This window comes from Trametes versicolor (genome assembly GCF_000271585.1).
Source record: "Trametes versicolor FP-101664 SS1 unplaced genomic scaffold TRAVEscaffold_6, whole genome shotgun sequence".
Taxonomy (NCBI): domain Eukaryota; kingdom Fungi; phylum Basidiomycota; class Agaricomycetes; order Polyporales; family Polyporaceae; genus Trametes; species Trametes versicolor.
In genome coordinates this window covers 348749-368517 of record NW_007360326.1, presented here as the reverse complement: position 1 = coordinate 368517, position 19769 = coordinate 348749, and the positions used below count along the sequence as shown (strand labels likewise).

Genomic DNA, 19769 nt, shown 5'->3' with positions numbered 1-19769 from the left:
ATGCGTGCTGGTTGATGTCAGACTGTTCTTCCGCACGTCACGTCTGCTTGCGAGCTCTCCATGATGTTGGGGGTAGATCAGGGATAGCGCAAAGGCCTCGTGTTATCCAGGCACTCGTCCAGTACGCGAATAGCTTGGGTTGCCAAAGCGAGTTGATTGCACGGATCTGGGGTGTGCGGTAGGAGCATCGGTGGTTGAAGAGAGGGATCAAGGTCGTTATGGCGGTGAAGATGGCCAAGAGACCCACGAGGGCTGATGCGACGACGGCCACGGTGTTGTTGAGATTCCACAGCAGGATAAGGAGCCCTGAGAGGTATAGGGCCAGGGCGAGCTGGAGAAGTACGGGGATGGTGTTGACGACGTCTTCTACATGCCAAGTCCTGAGGTGATTTAGGCGATATTGGCGCGTTTGCGCAACGGAACGAGAGCTCCCAGAGACACCGCTGCTGTACTCGTTCAGCCACTGCTTGACCATGATTCCTACGGATGCGGAAGCCAAGCTAAGGATGAGACCAGCGACCCATAACGCGTTGAGCCAGACGGCCCAGCGCGGGACAGGGGGCGTGGTGTCTGCATTCGCACGATCAGTACTTGACGGCTGGGTGGAGTTGACGAAGGGAGGGTGGATAGAGAAGCTCGCGAGCTGGGAAGAGATCTGCTGCAATACGGCGAAAGACGGATCGGGCGGGGCGGGCTGGAGCAGGAGATACGACTGTACATTGAAAGTAGTGAGCACCGCCGAGAAAAGACCCGCCTTGAAGTGTGTTGCTTGGTTAACGATATGATTGTCAGTGCGGCCAATCGACTACGTACGAAGACGAGGTAGGTATCGATCTCCTCTTTCCAACGCCGGATCATCTCGTCACTATACTTTTGAACCGTTTCGGTCGTATCCTTCCAAGCCTTTGTCTTGCGCTCTTCCGTGAAGACCTTGTCTCGTTCGTAATACACGTCCTGCGCATGCATCGCGATTGGAGAGACATCACCTCAGCTATGAAGATAACGCACATTATATCAACTTCCCTCGGCATCGCTGGGCGATTACGTGCCGCCTTTCTCTCTTCTTTCCCCCCGTTACGACGGAGTGTATCTTCGGGCCCCCTCCCTCTCCTAGCGGAAGTCTCTTGCTTAGACGGGCCGGGGTCGTTTGCGGTGGGCGGTTGAGTCGGTGGGCCGGCCGAGGGGGGGTCCAATTCGTGGTGCTCTGACATTGAAAGGCAGTCGTACAGGCGAGAGATGTGCGGGGCAAGTTGCTCGCTGCAAGGAGCGTTGCTGGTGGTCGCTGCAGCTTCCTCGGCTTTTCGAGCTCCGCTGTGGCTGCGCCCTCCTCACGCGGTCCCGTGACGAGCGCGCCGTACGCGTTGTGGGCGGCTGTTTGGGCCAATATGGGAGGCAAGTCGAACATGGATCGGACGCCGCAGCCGCCATCCCCTCCTCCTTCCCGCCCTCACCGTTGCGCTCCCCCTTCCCTCTCTCCGCCGACCTCTTCGCGCCCTCCCACGCCAGAACCCTGCCCACTGCTCTCGACCATGGGCTTCCTCAAGCGGTTCCTGTCCCTCGGTAGCTCCAAGTCTAGGAGGAACAAGAAGAAGCAGAACGCCTCCCATGGGAAGGATGTCGACGCTGAGGGGCGGATTCTTCGGCAGCATGAACTGGCCCCTCCAGACGCAGACACGAGTGCGAACAGGCTCCTGCGCTCCTCGTCCACCAAGTTCTCCGTCATGTCCGAGATTGATTATGCCTCTCTGCCTCCTCCACGTGAGCTTTTCCTCTATCGCAGATTCGTCCAGCCATTGAAGATCCGTGCTGTAGCACTTCCTGTCGGCCGGTTTCCAAGCACACCATCGCTTTCTCCTTCGCCCTCTATACTTACTGTCGCTACGACGCCCGGCGTGAAGTGGAGTGGGACGTACGTTGTCAAAGTCCATAGCCGAACAACCCACTCCCGCACCGAGTTCCCGCACGCAAATCCTCTTCCTTCTCCGACCAAGCAACCACGAACAGCGGAACCGAAGACGCTCCGTCAAGATGAATACGACACCGACGAAGACGACAACGTCGAAGACCGACCACGCGCCCCGCGTCTCAAGGAAGTTAACTTCACGCCCAAGGACACCTCGCGAATCTACGCCTTGCGGAGGGATCCGTCGGTGGTCAGTCTTTTGAACATGTACGACGACAATGGCTGCCTCGACGAGCATGCCTTTGCGAACACTCCTCCGACGCCTGCCCCCGTCTCAGCCGAGATTGAAGGGCGGCAACCACGTCCTAGAACAGGATCCACTCTCAGACAGCTCCTTGGCGAACCTCAAGCTACTTTCACGGAGCATACCCACGAGGGAGATATATCCTGGGCAGAACGCTTCTTAGAGTCAGTTCCAACTCTGTCTCCATTTTCATGATGCATGCAACTGACGGGCGCTTTACAGAGAACGACTTCACGACGACTCCGCACTATCTTCCCCTGCCTCGGTGGCTCTCGAGACACCCAAAGACGTTCTTTTCTCCGACAATCTTTCGCCACCACGTGTCGCTCCGGCCGATACTACCCTCTCTTCTATTGGTGCTGACTCTAGCATCAACTATCCCGCAATCTCCTCTATGGAGGTTGAAGTTAGTGAGACGATGGAAGACATCCCTGTCAAGGCCGCGCCCACCCCCAAACCGGTTATTGAGCCGAAAACACCTCAGCGCGCATCCGAGGTCTTTGGTTTTTTGAACCGCCGCAACACCGTCGTTATCAAGGCACGCGACCTTCCGGAAGTTCCTAAAGACTTGTCGCCTCAGATCACGGGCATAAGTCAGGGAGGCACCGACGACATCTCTACTCACGATACCTCCCTCGATGCACATCACAACGCGATAAACTCTGCCAACACCAGCCACTCTGCATCAAACAACTCCAGCGACGCCCCCTCCCACCTCTCTCATGCACAAATACACACCGCAACCATGACGAAGCTCAACAGCGCATTCGCCGCTTCTACGCTTTCCCTCAACCTCTTGACCTCGTATGACGAGGGTACCGATAAACCTGCGCCTAACGAGGGTACCGACTCTATCGACAATCCAGACGCTTATAAAATGCAACCAGCCACCCACACCGTCGACGACCATGTTCCTCGCAACTCTACGGGAGCCTCTACTCAGGCTCATGGACCACGACACCATCACACCGGCTCCTCGTTATCCGGCAGCAGCACTATGAACGTACCACCCAGCAAGATTCCGCGCGGACCCCGTCCGCGCCCCCTCTCCATAAGCCGCCGAGACGAGATGTCTCCGGAGGAGCGCGATACACACGCCGCCGGCGCTATAAACATGCCCAGCGCGCCCTCATCCTCGTCCCAACTATCGACGTCTCGCGCCGCGAAGCGCGAAGCGTTCACGGCGATTCCACAACGCCGCCACCACCGCGTCGCCTCCCGCTCCTCGGAGTCCGCCAGCGACCACGAAGAGAAGCACGCGCCCGCGCTCCCCGTGGACGCTCTCAAAACTCCGGGGCCCTCCCACTCTCGCAAGCGGCCCGCGAAGCCCGAGCGCCGCGTGACGAGCTCCGGCAAAGAGAACACCCCGAGCCCTCCGCGCGCGTCGCCGCACGCTGGCCATACCCCCGGAGGTGCGTTCGGGCTGGGGTTCGCGACGCCCTCGCGCGCCAAAACATTTGCCGGGCATCTCCTGGGGCGCGAGGACTTGCAGGTCCCACCGTCGCCCGCGTCGAGCTCGGAGCTGTCGCCGGTCGGGCAGGACATGATGAATAACCTCCGGAAGCAGCGCATGCGCGCGCGGCAGGTCGAGCGGCGGAAGGGGTTTTGGGTGCGCGAATAGCGGGGTGCCAGTGGACGCTTTGGGTTCTTGTGTGGACGCTCTCGATACGTGATGGACGCTCGCCGTTTGCAATGTCCGAGGCTTTCACGTTGTCGACGATTTGTTATGTTATTTGTTTTCGTGTTTTGTCGATGTCTTATTTTCTCGGGGTTTGAAAGTGTGTACTCGGCGAGTGATTTTGGTGACTCGATCGAAGTCTCTGTATGTATATGCCCCAAAACATGATACTTATGCATAACTGCAAGCACATCGCGTTGCTACGTGCTTTATTGATGATGGTACCTTGGGTGGAGACACGACAAACGTGGGCGTAGGGATGAGCTCAAGTACGTACTGAGTTGTACTTGGCTCTTTCATTTTGTCAAGGACGCAGCTCGGGAGGCCAACATCTAGATGTATTGGGGGCGTACCAGGCGTTAGCTGCCTTTCTATAGAGACCAAACGCGCAACGCATCATCGCATAGTACAAGTTAAGATATAGAATTTGGTGTAGTGCTCGCTAATATAGGTTGCATAGATAGTGAATAACCTTAAGCATTTTCTGGTCACAGTCGGCGGATATAGCTTGACGGCTTCTGCTTCTACGAGTTGGACATTCAGTCCAGTCCTGGCAACCCAACTGAGCACATAACTCACCGTAAAATATGAGCCCGTCTATAGTGGAGATTCACCCATCCTAATACCCGCCAGTCCTCCGCCGCTTGCAAGGGGCAGTAGGGCCACAGACGACGTGCTCGGAAAGCCCGGACTGCTCGTGACGCTCGTGCTTCACCACCAGCGCGTGGTACGCCACCGCGGTCATGCTCTCCATCTCGGGGTACCAGCCATACGCCGACGGCGGGCGGCCGTCGCGGAAGATGCACTCCTCGGCGTTGAAGATCACGCCCGCGGGGAACTGCGCGTGCGACGCGAGGAGGTACGCGAGGAGCGGGGTCTTCTGCGTCTGGTAGCGGAAGACGCCGTGGAGGGTGCTGACCACGCCGCTGAGCTCGTACGTCTTCGCGACGCGCACGAGCGCGCAGACATCGCGGACGGAGCCCAGCGAGTATTGCAGGAACAGGTTGTCTCGCCCGGGATAGCACAGCTCGAGCAGGATGGAGAGCGTGGCGCCTGCCGTGTCGGGGAACTCGAGGACGGGGAAGGACTGGGCGCCGGCGGCCGTCGAGGGTGTCTGGGTGGACGCGCCCGGCTCTTCTGCGGCGAGTGCCAGAAGACGGTCTCTCAGCAAGGTAGATGCTGCGGCGAGGTACACCCTGTGCGAGAGGAACTCCTTTCCGTCCGACGCCCGACAGACGACATCTGCGAAAGGGCGGTCCTGGAAGGTCACCGATGAAGGCCGCCTGGGGAGGGGAGCTTGAGGGCGCGCATTGCCGTCGGTATCCCAAGAATTCGGCTCCGCAAAGGTGTACGTAGGGCCCACCGTCCCGTTGCATGCGAGGAACCTGCGCAGGCGGAAGTACTGTCCGGCGCTGATCGTACTGAGCGTGGCATCTTGGTTGTCGAAGGGGCGGACGGCCGAGTAGAGCGTGAACGCAGCCCTCCGGGCATCCTCCTCCAGCTTGAGTTTGCACGCAATCACCCATCCTTCGAAAGGACTTGTACGGATGAGTGCGCGCAGCTGCGTCCGCATCACCGCAATGGCTTCCTCCATCGCGTACTTCATCGCCGCCGCGAGGACTCGGCGCAGTTGCTGCCCGCCGTCCACCACAGGGTCCGCGACCGGGTAGCACAGACGGAGGAGGTCGTCGAGGGTTTTTGCGTCCTCGGCCAGCTGGACGACAGGCGTGTCCCCGACGTAGTCGGCATTGTCGTCGACGCCGCTGGCGCCGCGGGGCGGCTGTGGGCTGGCGAACATGCCTGCGAACACCTCTGAAGCCTCTGCAACGATGACGCTACGCACCCGGAAGTCCGTCCTGTCGCTACTTCTGAGGACGATATCCGCGGTGGGGTTGTTGAACGGCGCCAGAGCGCAACGCGGCTGCGCCTGCTCACTGGTAACGGTGGACATGACTCGAGCTTCCCGCGATAGTAATGAGGACTGAAAAGTGTCTGCGTTGGTGATATTCCAAGTTAGTGCAGTGTACGGGGCTTTCAAACATGAGCTGCGCCCAGCACTAGCCTGATTCCGGGGCGAACTCGAACTCACCGTTTGCGGCCGTAGCGGGAGAGGAGAAACAAGTGCTGCGTCCCACTCGCGGTCCCCACTGAGTTTATATCCTCGAAGCCGCCGACTCGGCAGGCACTGGCCGATCCTCGGAGCCGATCATTTGTGTCTATCATCGTGAAGCATCGTGCAGCACCGTGAATCCTCGTGAGGCACCGTGAATCATCAGTGGGAATCGTCGTGAAGCGCGATCGTGCAGACAAATTATTTCCCGGCCCGGGAGATTGGGCTGAGCAAGTCCTTTCCGGGGTTGTTTTACAATGTTTGACCGCGTGGACCACCGTCTCAAATCTCGCGTAGCCAGCGTATTTCTCGCTGTACTCGTCCGTGTGGATATTGCATATTTAGATACCGTCAGCTTACAAGATTACCGTGCAGCATATATGAATATCCTCTAGCCCTATCATAATGCAGTAATGCGAAGCGGGGGCACCCAAATACATTTCGGCGCCTGCCTTGAACTCAGAGCTATTGCGGGTCGGGTAGGAGATGATGAGCAACCTGCAGACGCAGCGCATGCCCACGTGGCGCGTCGAGCGGCAGGAAGACTTTTGGGGGTACTAGTGAGCAGCAGGGGTGGTCACTTTTGTCTCTTGAATGGACACTCTCGATATGTGATGGACGAAGTTCGCCGTATAGCCATGTCCGAGGGTTCTACCTTGCCGGCGCTATCTTGCGTGTGACGGGGCGACTGCTGCGCCGAGGCATTGGATGAGGATCTGGGAGGGACAGATCACGCAATGTAGGTGTGGCATGACGGGGAGGGCTCACGATGGGGATGTTGAAGCCCAGGTACGAGTAGAGGAATATCCTCCAGCTGGCACGTTTGTATAGCCGCAAAACGAGACGAATAACGATATAAGTGCGATTACCACGATGCCGACGCTATATGCGGTGTGAGATTGCGCTTTTGCAAGTAGTACGGTTGCGTACCTCCAGCTTAGTTGGCCGTTGGATATGCTTGCAATGTTTGTCCCCCGAGGATACAATTAAGGATACAGAAGCCCAGCATTGAATACAGGTTGAAGAGACTTGGTATGATTACACCGTAGTAACTGGATGATATATGCGGTGTGAGCTCGTAGTTCCACAGGGCGCGTATGCGCGGCTAACGTACCCGAAGCTGTATCGGGCCTGGCACATTTGGCGTAGACCGAGTTTTGGTCCTCAGGTAGAACTACGGCGGTCGATTTCGTTACCAGGTCGCATAGGAGAGTATGGACATGTGCTCACAGATATGCTGGGAATGCACTGCATAGCAGGTTGAAGAAGATAATGACCAAGCAAGACTCTCTTAGGCCCAGTTGAACCAAACACGACTGGGCCCAGCGTGCCTGCCGAGATACTGGGCGATGGGAAATCGAAGGAACCGTATACGGTACGCCCCAGCGAAGTGTACGTATGAGAGAATATTGAAATTGGCGAATAGCCAGATGAAGAATATCTTGTTGTGCTGTGTGTCCACTCTTTCTCCCACAGGCATGGGGGTGATACCTATGGACGAGAGTGAACAGCTGATACACTGCAGTTCTGAAGAAGTGCGGGCGTACCTCTGGCCTCTAGTCCCCACTGCAGTAGTTTCCTCGACCATTTGTACGAGTGGTGCCAGTCTTGCTGAGCGTACGAACTCGCACCGATGGAGATACCATCTTTGCCACGTCCTAAAGCCCAGGTACATCGGCATCTGCTTTAGTCATGGAAGACTAATAGTCGTGGGGTGGTGGAGGACGGCGCGGAGATTTTACGCGTGAGCATCAGTTGGGAGGTTCATTGCAGGAACGAATTCAGAACTCCCAGTGAGCACGTCACGACAGGCGCGCACACCTCTAGTAGGCGCCGGCCACCTCGACGTGCGTGGAAGTGCTACGTCCGCCTGCGAAGCCTGTATACGTGCGCGCGATGTAGTTTTATGTACTATAGATATATATCGAGATAGAGCAAAGTCCGGCCATCGTAACATATTGAAAAGAGAAGAAATTTTCAAGAGAAGAATACGCATGGTGCCCTGCCAGACGCGACTCAAGCGTCGAAGGTGAAGTCCTAGAACTTGAAGCGGAGACGCTCACTCTTTGTCTTTGTAGGGGTCGGAGTAGCGCGACGTGCCCGCATCCGCGCCGTAGAGCGGGACGTGCACGGGCCCGTGCGTGCGCAACTCGTAGATGTTGCTGTACGCAGAGGGGCCGCCGCGCGCGGCACCTGGACCACGGCGGCGGCGGACGAGGCACACGACGAGGCCGATGACGAGACCAAGACCAAGCACCGCTGGCATGACGATGATCGCGGGCAACAAGCGCGTAAGGTTGTCGGAGGAGCTTCCGCGCGGGGAGTTGAGGTCGTTGCCATCCGCGTCCGTCTCCGCGGCGTTGCCGGCGACAGCCATGTCCTCGCTCTCGCTGTTATACCCGGAGTCAGAGTAGCCGGCGTTCGAGCTCGCGCCAGAGCCAGAGCTCGACCCGGAGTAGCTTCCGGACGCGCTGGACGCCGCGCTGCTCGTGGGCCACGGGAGAGTGACGGTACCGATGACGGTGTGCGTCGTGGTGGCGAAGATAGTGCTCGTGCTTGGCGTGTACTGGGTGCTCACAGGCGCCGCGGAGCCGCTGTACTGGGAGCCGGAGCCAGACCACGGCCACGCGCCGCTGCTGGCCGCCCAGCTGTGCGAGCCGGGCAGGGGCAGCATCTTCACGTACGGTTGGTTATTAGCGCTGTGGTCGATACCCGCGCGGTAGTAGAACGCCGACACTGTGTGCAAGAACGGCTGAGGTTAGCAATGCCGTGCGGAGACGCGATACTGGCACGACGAAGGAAGCTACGCACGGAATTGGAAGCCGAAGACGACGTCGGACGTGGTAGAGGCGGAGCCTTGGCCCTTGGTGAAGAGCGCGCCGATGCACTGGTCGCCCCACGGGTTCGGCGCAACGAGCGCGTCCTGCGTGACGTTGTACTTGACGCCCCCGATGGTGAAATAGAACTCGACGTCGACGTCGCACGGAACCTGATAGTACCCATAGTTCGAGTGCCCGTAGTACTTCGCGCCTGACAGGCTGCTGTAAAGGCCGTTCACGACAGCATCGGGGAACGTCGAGAAGCGCTGCGTGAGGGACACCTCTACGACGACGCTGCTCGAGGGCGTCTGCGGCACGCCACTCATGCAGCTGTACAGCTTGCCGTTCGCCCAGAAGCCGTCGTCCACGTAGAAGGTGCCGTCGCTACGCAGGTAGATGTACGGCTGATCCTTGATGCTGCTCAGATCTGGGAGGCCGTAGCTGGTCGCATCGCTCGCGGAGATGTCGAACACGGATGCCCAGTCAAGCGGCGAGCCGGCGGCGATGATACCGGCGAACTCGAGGTCACCGGTCGTGAAGGAGGCGGTTTGCCAGTCGTAGAAGATCAGGAGGTCGTAGTACCAGTTGTTAAGGATGTCAGACGACTTGGCGGCAAGGTACTGGTTCACGACGCTGGTCGAGTCCGTGATGTCAATACCGAGTTTGCCGGCACCGACACCTGCTGAGCTGCCAATAGACGGCCATGAGCTTGGCCATTGTGACGTCGAGTCTGTAGCAAACAGTTAGGACATGATAAGTACGCCACCAATAATCACGACGCGCGGCCGAGAGTCCAGTTCGGAACCAAAACATGCCCCAACACGCGTCGTGAATTGTGTTACTCACAGAAGCCAACATCGACATCCTCTTGCAGGAAGCGGACCGTGCCATTGCCTTCCGTGACTAGAAAGGAATTTCATTATTTCCATGCGATGTGCTACGGTAGCGACGTGCGGGCGCTTACCAGCTACGGCAACACCCTCGACCGTGATCTGGGTCGTGGTGCCTTGCAAGCTGCCGTTCTTTACGACCAGACCGCCCCTGTACACGCCGTCATACACGCTGCCTATAGCAGCCCCGGAAACGCGACACTCACCATTGGCTGTCCAAGTGTACGCCATACGTCTGGCCGCCAATCTCAATCGCCGCGTAGAGCGCGGAATTGTTCGCGTCAAGGTAGACGAGGTGGTCTACGTAGTCCTGAAGGGAGCGCTTGGCAGGGCGACCAGGCAGGTGGGGAAGAGAAAGTACAGAAGAGAACAAGGCGGCCACCGAGAGCGCGCGGAGGGCGCCAGAGCTGGAGAACATGAGGAAGAGAAGGAGAGAGGTGGAGGCAAGCCTGAAGTCGGGCCCTGCGCTGCTACGCGTTGTTATATAGCGCTGAGACGCAGAGCCTGTTCATCTCCTGAGACAGGCGAGGTTTGGGCGAGGTCTTCATTCAACACGCCTGCGCCCAGGAACCTGTGCTCTGTGTCTACAAAGGGTCAGTGGCACCTCAGAACTTGAGCCCGTCTCCGGGGGAGAAACTCGCCGTCCTAAAACCCCCCAGGCCTCCACCACTTGCAGGGCACAGTGGGGCCACATGTGGCGTGTTCGGAGAGTCCTGAGCGCTCGAGATCCTCGTGCTTCACCGTAATCGAGTGGTACGCCATCGTACTGAGAGCGGCGGCCTGATTGTCGAAGGGGCGGACGGCAGAGCAGAGCGTGAACGCAGCCCTCCGAGCATCCACCTCCACAGGTTCTGTGACGGGATAGCCTAGACGGAGGAGGTCGTCGAGGATTTTTGAGTCTTCGGATAGTTGCACGACAGGCGTGTCCCCCGACGTAGTCTGTTTTGTCGTCGACGCCGCTTGCGCCGCAGGCTACCGCAGGCCCTGTTTGCCTGTCATGCCACCCTATCAGCCCAATCGGTGCGTTCATTCCTATGAGATGATTACCGCAGCGACGCCTTCCGACCGGTTCTCTAAATGTTTGGCCGATACGACAATGGCAATGTGAGCATTGCATGCAACGGCGATGCTCCGCCGTTGGCGTCCTCGTCGTGCTCGTACCTACCTCGTGCCAGTAGAAGGCCGGACAGGTGGCACGCACGTCTTCGCTCGCAGTCGTGGGCAATCTCATAGGCTCTTCCGACTCAGTTAGGATGCTCCGAGTACGGCTGTAGGAGATAGAAGCTCGCCTCGGCGTGATACGAACGCAACTGGAGGCTTCGGGCTGTGAGAGTGTTCTGATCATGGGACGGCAACCATTGAGAGTGAGGATGGCGGGGTGGAAGCACCGAGTAGAGTTCCTTCGACACAGTTCCACTGCGTGGAGGTAGAGGATATGAATAACGATGTGCGGCCTGGCAACCCTCACCAGCTTGTGGAGGGGGTCAGAAAATGAGTTGAGGCTGGGTCAGATCAGACGCCCTCCCTTTGCGGCGAATGCCGATAGCCTACCATTGGCGCCGCTCTCCGGGCATCCTCCTCCAGCTTCAGAGTACACGCAACGATCCATCCTTCGAAGGGGTCCATGCAGATGAGCGCGCGCAGCTGCTTCCGCAACAGTGCGACCGCTTTCTCCATCGCGTACGTGATCGCCGCAGCGATTACCTTGCGTAGTTGCTGGGGGTCGTCCACCGCGGGGTCCTTGACGGGGTAGCACAGACGGAGGAAGGAGTCGAGGGTTTTTGCATCCTCGCCAGCTGAATGACGGCCGCATCACCGACGTAGTCGGCATTGACATCGACGCCGTTTGCGCCCCGGATTGCCTGCGGGTTGGCGAATATGCCCGCAAATACCGCCGAAGCCTGTGCAATGATGACACTGTGTACGCGGAAATCTGTCCCGTCGCTGCTCCTGATGTCCGCGGAGGGCTTATTGAATGGTGCCGGAGCGTGAGGTCGCCACCGCTGTTCTATATTGGCAGACATGACTCGGGCGCGATATTAGTAACTAGAATGAGCCTATGGTAATAAATCCAAAGTCAGTAAAATGAGCAGAACATTTGCCAATGAGAACCGATCTGCGCCCTGGTTTGAGCTTGGACTTACCGCTCGCAATTGTAAGGTTTCGCCCCTGCCGCCCCTCAGCCCATAGGAGACTACTGACGGTGTAGGTCTTACCGGAGTCGAGTGCTGTCGAGAGGAGGATGTGCGACGCTCGGACAGAGAAATACACATCATTCGCTCGATCGTACGGATAATTTATTTCCCGGCCCGGGAAATTGGGCCAAACTGGCCGTTCCGGAGTTGTTTGACCGGATTACTCCAGTACTTGGACTATCGTCTGTAGCTACGAATCTCGCTAGTCGACACCCCACTAGACTATGGTATGCGACTAGTGAGCCTAAGTCAGATTCTTTGGTTGCATGCTGACTGTTTCCGAGCGGACGTTTACATGGACGGTTCATTCAGCGCAAGCACGGCTGGCTACCGTCGGCCGTGCCAGTGGTCCACGCCGGCAAACACTGTAAAATAACGCCCAAAAGAGGGAGCTCGGCCCCAGGTCTCGGGTCGGAACACAATTTGTCTGCACGGTCGACGAGTCTGTGACTCTATCGGAAACTTCTGCCACACGCTTGCCAATTTCTACCCGTGTCTGTACTGGTTCTCTGCACTCCGAGCCGAGACGAATCGTCAATTGACCCTCAGCGGTAAGTGCAAACACAGATCGACGCTCAATTTTCAAGGAATACCGTCACTTCATTAGCAGTGAACTGCCAAGAACATCGAAACATCGTCGGTATCACCGCAAGCCATGTCTGCCACTGGCCTTCTCAGGGGGCCGCTTGAAGAGACACCAGTGCGGAGTTGCGCTGCACCGGCCCCGTTCGACAATCCCGCCGCCGACACCATTCTCAGGAGTAGTAGCGGCGACGAGCCTGACGAATTGCCAATGGACTTCCGCGTACACGGCGTCATCGTGGCAGAAGCATCTGAGATCTTTGCGGACATGTTCGCGATCCCACAGCCGCCGCGCGCGAGCAACGGAGACGACAGTGAAGACTACGTGGGCGACATTCCCGTCGTCCGGCTGACGGAGGACGCTGAGACGCTCTACAGCCTCCTCCGCCTGTGCTACCCCATCGCGGACCCCGAGCTGCAGGAGCCGTCCGAAATCCGCCCTGTCCTGGCGGCGGCGATGAAGTATGGGATGGCGGAGGCGACCACGCTCCTGAAGAACGCCCTCCGCGCCCGTACCCAGGATTGTCCTCTCGGGGTATGGGGGGCGGCATGCAGCCTGGGGCTGGAAAGGGAGGCGACGAACGCAGCGCTCGTGCTTGCGAGAAGGCAATACTCCCCCACCCTTTTCTGCGAGGGGGTGGAAGTCGCACACGTTAGCGCGGGGCAGTATTTCCGGCTCTTCAAGTTCATCGCTAGTCGCGGGCAAATGGACGACGCGTTCAGCTTCTGGCAGGCAAGTCCTGGAGACGCGATACAGCCCCCCGCCTTACCGGGAGCGCTGCCACTCTCTGCCGAGTCCGCGCTGACGCTCCAGGAGCGGCCGTTCGTGGATATCCTCTGCCGCGCCTCGGACGGGAAGGAGCTCTCCTCACACAAAGCCATCCTCAGCACTGTATCGCCTCTTCTGCAAGCACGCATCACGGCACTCGACACCGCTGCTCAGTCGTCCCCTACTGCCATCGATACCAACGACGACCTCCCCGTACTTGAGTTCGACGACACCAGCCCCGTCCTCTCCACCCTCCTCGAGCTGTGTTACCCCGTGTGCCGCAGCCCGGCCAGCGACCTCAGGCTCTCCCTCCAGCACATCTGTGCGCTCACGAAAGCGGCGGCGAAGTACGACATGGGCTTCGTGCGCGCCCTGCTCACCAGCGCGTTCCACGCGCGGTGCCACGGCGACCTGCTGCGGGCGTTCTTCCTCGCGGAGGCCGCGGGGCTTAACGACTACGCGCACACCGCCGAGCGCGCGCTGCTCAGCGGCGGACGCGCCCCCCCAGCGTACGGCTGGTTCCCCGAGATGGAGGCCGTCGCCGCGCCGGCGTATCACGAGCTCCTTGCGAAGCACAGGGCCGTCGCGAGCCACGGGATTGCGTACTATGACGCGCACCTCTCTCGCAAGAGGCAGCGCACGGAGGAAGCGTAGGAGGGCAGGAGTGTGTCGCCCATCTCGAGGGCCGGGGTATTCTGTAAGTCGCATGGTTGAGGGCTTTGATGCCATGCATGCACACTGTAGCTAATACATAGAGAGCTGTAGTCCCTCGCACTCGGAGTCGAGGACTACATCAGGACTGTGCTTCCAGTCCCCTCCATCGGAATGGGGCCGTAAACTTATTCATATCTATCTATCTAAGATGTGCACATCGTGTCTCATAACTAGGTCGTGTCATTCAAGCCCTTCTTGTTTCGTGCTTCCGTGCGGCGAACATCCAGGAGGTCTTCCAAAGAGTGGGCCCAGTTCAAACGCTCCCAGGGCAGCAGCGCTAGCCCGCTATTCGCGCACCCAGAAAGCCTTCCACTACTTTGGCAAGCCTACACATCAATAGTGAATCGTCCTCCTGAAATACTTGTGGATATTGGGTTAGTATGTTAATCTGGTATGTGTACATGTTTCTCGACACTGTAGCCCGGGGAATCACAATATCTAGGTATGTCTATGTCAGTAGCAGCATGTCACGATCTTCAGCCTTCATGAAGGGAGCGTCCGAGCGGAATGACCAGAAAGCACCTTTATCCGCCTCACGCCTCCACCGCCGCCGCGCACGCGCGCACGACCGCGTCCTCGCACGCCCGGTATGTCTCCACCAAGCCCGCATACACACGCTCGCGCTCCGGCTTCGGCTCGGCCACACACCGCGTGCGCTGCGCCTCGCCCACGCCGTCCATCGCGCGCATCTCCTCAAACGTGCCCGCGCCGCCGTTCTGCTCGCGCCACCACGCGTAGCGCGCGAGCTGCGCGCCGCCCTCCGCGGCACCCTCCTTGCCCGCGATGAACACGCGCATGCCGAACACGTCCGCCGCCGCCTGCTGGATGACGGGGTTCGCGGACGAGCCGCCGCTGAGCACGAGCCGCTGCAGGGGCGGGGCGTCCGGCGGGAGGATCGCGGTGATGCGTGAGCGGATGGAGAGGAACTGCGACTCGAGGATCGCGCGGGGGTGTGCGTCCTCTGGCATTTCGGACTCGGTGATGGCGGCGACGGAGGGCGAGGTGGAGAAGAAGTGGTTGCCTTGGACGTTGGGAGGGATGATCTCGGGGAGGGGGAAGTAGAAGCCCATGAGGCCGTCGTTGCCGACGGGCCGTGCCTCGACGAGCTCGTTGAAGCGCGTCCAGTGCCCGCTCGCGTGCTGGTCGCGCACTTGTTCGCGTGCGAGCGCGCCGTTCTTGTAGCACAGCATCGCAATGTGGGCATCGGAGGTAGTCGGGTGTGAGAGCAGGTGGGAAGTCGTGAACCGTTTCGGCGCGGTCTCGGCCGGAGGGATGGAGAGTAGGAGAGTCGTGGAGGTGCCCAGGGACAGGATCGCATCACCTGGTGTGGAGAGCGCGACGACCGTGGCGGGGTTGTCACCGGTAAACGGCGCAATGCTGCAGTCTAAGAGTGCGCGTGTGAGCAACAGCCTATTTTGTTGGCACTGGAGCTTACCTTCATTGAAGCCCCAGCGCTGCACCCAGTACGGGCTGATCTTGCCCAGGAACGTGCCGCCAGGGGCAGGCTCAGGTCCAATCTTGGCACGCAGCTCCGGGCCGCCTGCAGCTTCGAGCAGGCGGTCGTCCCACTCGCAAGTGAGAACATTCATGAGGTTCATGCCGCTCGCATCCGACACTTCAATGGGTGCGATAGAGCCGAGGAACAGCGAAGGCATGAATGACGACACGAGCGAGACCCGGGCCGTTGCATGATATGCCTCCGGGTCTGTTCGGCGGATCTGCGGGCGCGAATATGGCAGTCAGTCTCGGAAGTCGGGAGCACGACAGAGGGAACCATTGAAACACAGCCAACAGGCGCTACGGAAATACGCGTGCGCACGAATTCCGGAGAAAGCCAAAGCATTAAGGTAAACAGCGAAGCGAGGAAGCAAGCGGGGAACGGGACGAAGAGCGGAATTCATTATGACGCGAAGGGAACGCAAGACGCACCTTGGCAATCTGTGTTCCGGTAAAGCGTTCGTACGCCCTGCTGCCGGTGAGGTCCGCAAGGGCTTGCGCGCCTCCGACGGCATCCTCGAGTTCGCGGCACTCTCGTGTGGTGGAAGAATCCTGCCAGATGGGGGCGCGTTGGATAGAGAATGCAGCGGGGGCAAGCTGCTCAGAGAGGGGACGCGTAGAGTCAAGTGAAGCCAGAAGCTCCTCGGCAGCCGATGACCAGTACACCGAGCCGTGTTGCTATTTGATACATGCGCGCATGAGTGACTGCTCTTGTGCGATGGGGGATAAAGATGCCTTACCTGGCCGTCGCCGGAGATACCGACGATACGAGAGAAGTCGACGCCGGCTGCGCGCATGCGCTCCATGATGAGGTCGTACGCGTCGAGCCACATGCATACTGGCGAGGTCACCTCGCCCGCGCCGGGCCCGCGGATAGCACCATTCGTGGTGCCGTAGGAAGGAAGATCGCGGTCGAAGTGCACAGCAGACTCGTGCACTGGCGCGCCTTCCTCGTCAATGAGGACTGCCTTCAGACCCTGGGTGGAGAGGTCGAGGCCGAGGAAGAGAGGATCGTCGACGCTTGCGGACATTGTGGGTGATGAAACGGGGCGATCAGGGGGGATGGGTGGTAGATGAAGAGGATGGGGGTGGGCAAGGGGTTCGCGGTGGACGCGTTGAGGCCATGGGGGAGAATATATAGGGCAGAGGAAGAGACCAGGTGAGTAAGGGCGAGAGTCGAGGGCCAATGACCAGAGGCAGGCTTCCCCGGGCCGCTCGTCCCCCTGATCGGTCTCGACTGCCCCCCGTCTTTCCCCGCAATCCCCACGGAACGCGTCGGAGAAAATCCGGGGGTTGGTCCTCGCAGCGTCGGCCGCCGCCACATGGCGTTAGGCGCTGTTTTCTGACGGGTGCGGTTTTAGCTGCTTAGCAGTTGCCAGTAATCTAGCAGCTGTCGCTACACCGATGCTCAAGCCCATGCTACAGTAAGCTTCACTCAATCTCCCCGAGTTAGGTTGTAGATTATCCTCGTACAGCATGAGATCATCATGGACGACCGCAGCGATTCCGACATTCAATGGACTTGAATAAGCAGCCCGAGGCCTGAATGACAAATGAGGACGTAACCGTGGCATGCACTGGCGCATTGGGCTGCCGGCCAATCAACGATTCTTGCAGCTTTCCCAGGTGCATTCTCTCTCCTCGGTAGCACGCGCTTCAATGCTGACACTAGTTGCGCACCTAGCTGGCAGGACGAGTCTGTATTTGCAGTACACTAACAGGAGAGCGATGCGGGCGCCAGATGCTGGAGCATTGCGTCGATGACGCGTTGAACTTACCTTCCCAAACGGGCTGGTCTGGAAAAGGTGCGCCCACTGTTTGCACAACGAAACAGCCTTGGCGCCACTTCGTTGCATGCCCCTGTGTCTGTACCACATATCTCTGCTTATGCCAGGGAACTTTGGATAATGCATAGTGAGTCCCTCCTCTCTCAGGTCATGCCTAGGTACTCAATTTTTGCTGTGATCTACGGGCAAGTACACCATTCGGGCACCTGCAAACCTGACACTGACAAGACGTCTGGTGGAGGGTTTGAATTGTTCGGCGAGCCCTTACTCCGGAAGCCTCGTCGGAAGCTTGTATCTGTCCTGTGAAAGTGCAAGATGTCAATCCCTTCCATCTTTACCTTGCGCTGGTGGTCGGATGCACGACTACTGAGTGTCAAGCTACGACCCCAGTCATCAAAGCGGCCCTCCGAGCGAGCACACAATCCGCAAAGCGGCCGCTCGTTATGCAGAAGCGCTTGTAGGGGACTTTCAAATCCTCATCATTGCCCCGAGTAACCCAAGCAGTCGGTAAGCCGCGGCTGAACGCGAGTCCGGCACACAGCTTCGAGGAGCCGCGCCGTCATTTTGAAGACCCCGCGCCCTACTTGGGCCGATGTCCCGCACTCGACCCGCCTGTGGGTGCACTCGACCCTGGCGGGGCGCGCGACCACTGATCACTCTTAAACCCACCGTACCGCTCGCGACACTTCCTCCAGTCGGTGGGAGGCCACAGGTAAGCTGCAGCACTCCAGTTTCGCGTTCGACCTGCAGCCTGATCGCCGTGGGCGTTTCGCAGGCGCTGGGATTCGCGATGGTGCAGCGCTGTTCGAATCGCCACGTCTCTTCTATCCGCGCCGCTTACCCGGCGAGGTGCCGAGCCTTACTTCAGTGCGCCAGCCAGAGTTGCTATTTCCCGGACGTTGGCTCGCGGGCTCCCTCGTGCGTCCCAGGGGTGGATGATGGCGAGTGCTGTACAGGCTGCTGGAGCGAGATACCACGGACGGTGGCACTCGCTCCTGCGTGCAATTCCCCCTCACGACCCGAGCTCCTTTTTCTCTGCCACTCAACATGGGCGATTCCTCATTCTTCGAGCTTTCCTACTTCAACGCCTCAGGTTCCTCCTTGGGCAATTGGCAGATTCCTGAGACGCATACGGCCGAGCCTGAGGAGGCCGTTGCGGCTAAGCGTGCATACGAGCAACACCTGCCTACGCAGGTATGGACACCCCCGGTGAATATCTACTCTACGACGAGCTAATCCATGTCGCACTTCCATTTAGCCCGACCCCTCCAGAGTTCAGACCTTGGCTGGCTCCCCTTCAGAAGGGGAAGACTATGCCAACAACACCTTCCAAGACGCCCCTCTCGACTCTGTGTCCGTCTCCATCACCTTCCATGCCGCAGCCAACCTGTTGCATACCCCAACAGACCTCGTCCTCATCTCCTCCGATGGCGTCGTCTTCCACGTCCACACCGCAAAACTGCTGGGCGCGTCCACCAACGACTTCAACCACCTTATCCTCCCCAGCTCTGCACGATCCAACATCGTCGACACCGTCGTCTGCGTTCCCGAACCGGCCGCCTCCCTCAACGTCCTCCTCCACTCCGTGTACGAACTGTCGTGCACGCACTACAACCCGCCCCTTGGCACGCTCATCGCCGCGGTCGACGCGATGCCCGCCTACGGCATGTCCCCCCAGCGGTACGTCCTACCGCCCCTCTTCGACCTCATCCTCGCGCTCGCGCCCACGCAGCCGCTCGCCGTCTACGCGCTCGCCTCGCGGCACGACCTCTTCGCGCTCGCGCAGCCCGTCTCGAGCCACCTGCTCTCGTTCCCCCTCGACACGTTCACGGACGACCTCGCGCGCACGATCGCCGGCCGGTACCTCAGCAAGCTCTTCCTGCTGCACATCGGGCGGCTCGACATGCTCAAGCAGCTGCTCCTGCCGGCGCCGCAACTGCACCCGTGCACGCCCGAGTGCGACTTTGTGGAGCAGAAGAAGCTCGCGAGGGCGTGGGCGCTCGCGGCGGGCTACCTCGCGTGGGAGGCGCGTGCCGGTGAGCCGACAGTGTCAGCACTCTTTGTCAGACGTCGGCGCGCATGCTAACGTGGGGGATGATGGTTCTGCGGCGGCCGAAGATACGACCCCGGGTGCGATAGAGAGCGCGCTGGCGTCGCTGGCGCCGCGTCTTTCGTGCGATGCGTGCAAGCGGATGCTCGCGGCGCGAATAAGGGATATTGTCGCTCGGTGGTCGTCCGCGGAGGTGCGTTTGCTCAGTCGCTTTTCTCTCTCGATCGGCGGAAGCTCACGCGTGGTGCTCCACTTGCCTTGGATACTTGCAGCGGACGATCTGAGGCGTGGCGCTGTGGCGTCGGGATCCTCGTTCTTGGCTGTGCTCATCTTATGTTCCCGGTATGTATTATGTATGTCTCAGATGGGTTTTATGTGTATCACTAGGTAAGTATGTTTGATGTATCCATCTTGTTCCCTCCCGCGAGGCGTCGTTCATATATGTAGCGCCACTCCGCTGTAATATAGTGC

At 59.3% G+C, this 19769-nt stretch overlaps 10 protein-coding genes across 10 annotated transcripts; 4 read left to right on the top strand and 6 right to left on the bottom strand.

Moving 5' to 3' along the window:
- Positions 1–37: 37 nt before the first annotated feature.
- Positions 38–544, bottom strand: TRAVEDRAFT_123741 (uncharacterized protein; the record flags this gene model as incomplete). Its single annotated transcript, XM_008040371.1, has 1 exon — positions 38–544. A coding segment is annotated over one exon (507 nt), but the record flags the coding sequence as incomplete, so codon positions are not given.
- Positions 545–640: 96 nt separating this feature from the next.
- TRAVEDRAFT_123752 (uncharacterized protein) lies at positions 641–966 on the bottom strand (the record flags this gene model as incomplete). Its single annotated transcript, XM_008040370.1, has 2 exons — positions 641–754; positions 814–966. Coding segments are annotated over 2 exons (267 nt in total), but the record flags the coding sequence as incomplete, so codon positions are not given.
- A 563-nt stretch (positions 967–1529) lies between these two features.
- TRAVEDRAFT_124832 (uncharacterized protein) lies at positions 1530–2402 on the top strand (the record flags this gene model as incomplete). The annotated part of the gene is made up of 2 exons (XM_008040369.1): positions 1530–1758; positions 1813–2402. The coding sequence occupies 2 exons, from the start codon at positions 1530–1532 to the stop codon at positions 2400–2402; spliced, it is 819 nt and encodes a 272-aa protein (XP_008038560.1).
- A 900-nt stretch (positions 2403–3302) lies between these two features.
- On the top strand, positions 3303–3972 carry TRAVEDRAFT_58578 (uncharacterized protein). The gene has a single exon (XM_008040368.1). It carries the CDS (start codon positions 3322–3324, stop codon positions 3826–3828), a length of 507 nt encoding a protein of 168 aa, XP_008038559.1. The 5' UTR covers positions 3303–3321; the 3' UTR covers positions 3829–3972.
- A 1303-nt stretch (positions 3973–5275) lies between these two features.
- TRAVEDRAFT_122986 (uncharacterized protein) lies at positions 5276–5836 on the bottom strand (the record flags this gene model as incomplete). The annotated part of the gene is made up of 1 exon (XM_008040367.1): positions 5276–5836. A coding segment is annotated over one exon (561 nt), but the record flags the coding sequence as incomplete, so codon positions are not given.
- A 2218-nt stretch (positions 5837–8054) lies between these two features.
- Positions 8055–10122, bottom strand: TRAVEDRAFT_20285 (uncharacterized protein; the record flags this gene model as incomplete). The annotated part of the gene is made up of 5 exons (XM_008039889.1): positions 8055–8731; positions 8807–9544; positions 9661–9717; positions 9779–9855; positions 9911–10122. 5 exons carry the CDS (start codon positions 10120–10122, stop codon positions 8055–8057), a joined length of 1761 nt encoding a protein of 586 aa, XP_008038080.1.
- Positions 10123–11216: 1094 nt separating this feature from the next.
- TRAVEDRAFT_124113 (uncharacterized protein) lies at positions 11217–11728 on the bottom strand (the record flags this gene model as incomplete). The annotated part of the gene is made up of 2 exons (XM_008040366.1): positions 11217–11500; positions 11521–11728. 2 exons carry the CDS (start codon positions 11726–11728, stop codon positions 11217–11219), a joined length of 492 nt encoding a protein of 163 aa, XP_008038557.1.
- Positions 11729–12614: 886 nt separating this feature from the next.
- TRAVEDRAFT_100125 (uncharacterized protein) lies at positions 12615–13070 on the top strand (the record flags this gene model as incomplete). Its single annotated transcript, XM_008040365.1, has 1 exon — positions 12615–13070. A coding segment is annotated over one exon (456 nt), but the record flags the coding sequence as incomplete, so codon positions are not given.
- Positions 13071–14095: 1025 nt separating this feature from the next.
- On the bottom strand, positions 14096–16518 carry TRAVEDRAFT_148263 (D-xylulose kinase). The gene is made up of 4 exons (XM_008040364.1): positions 16202–16518; positions 15894–16139; positions 15400–15682; positions 14096–15348 (listed from the first exon to the last, which is right to left on the bottom strand). Exons 1-4 carry the CDS (start codon positions 16490–16492, stop codon positions 14498–14500), a joined length of 1671 nt encoding a protein of 556 aa, XP_008038555.1. The 5' UTR covers positions 16493–16518; the 3' UTR covers positions 14096–14497.
- Positions 16519–18295: 1777 nt separating this feature from the next.
- Positions 18296–19582, top strand: TRAVEDRAFT_47365 (uncharacterized protein; the record flags this gene model as incomplete). Its single annotated transcript, XM_008040110.1, has 4 exons — positions 18296–18442; positions 18507–19284; positions 19367–19491; positions 19571–19582. 4 exons carry the CDS (start codon positions 18296–18298, stop codon positions 19580–19582), a joined length of 1062 nt encoding a protein of 353 aa, XP_008038301.1.
- Between the last annotated feature and the right edge of the window lie 187 nt (positions 19583–19769).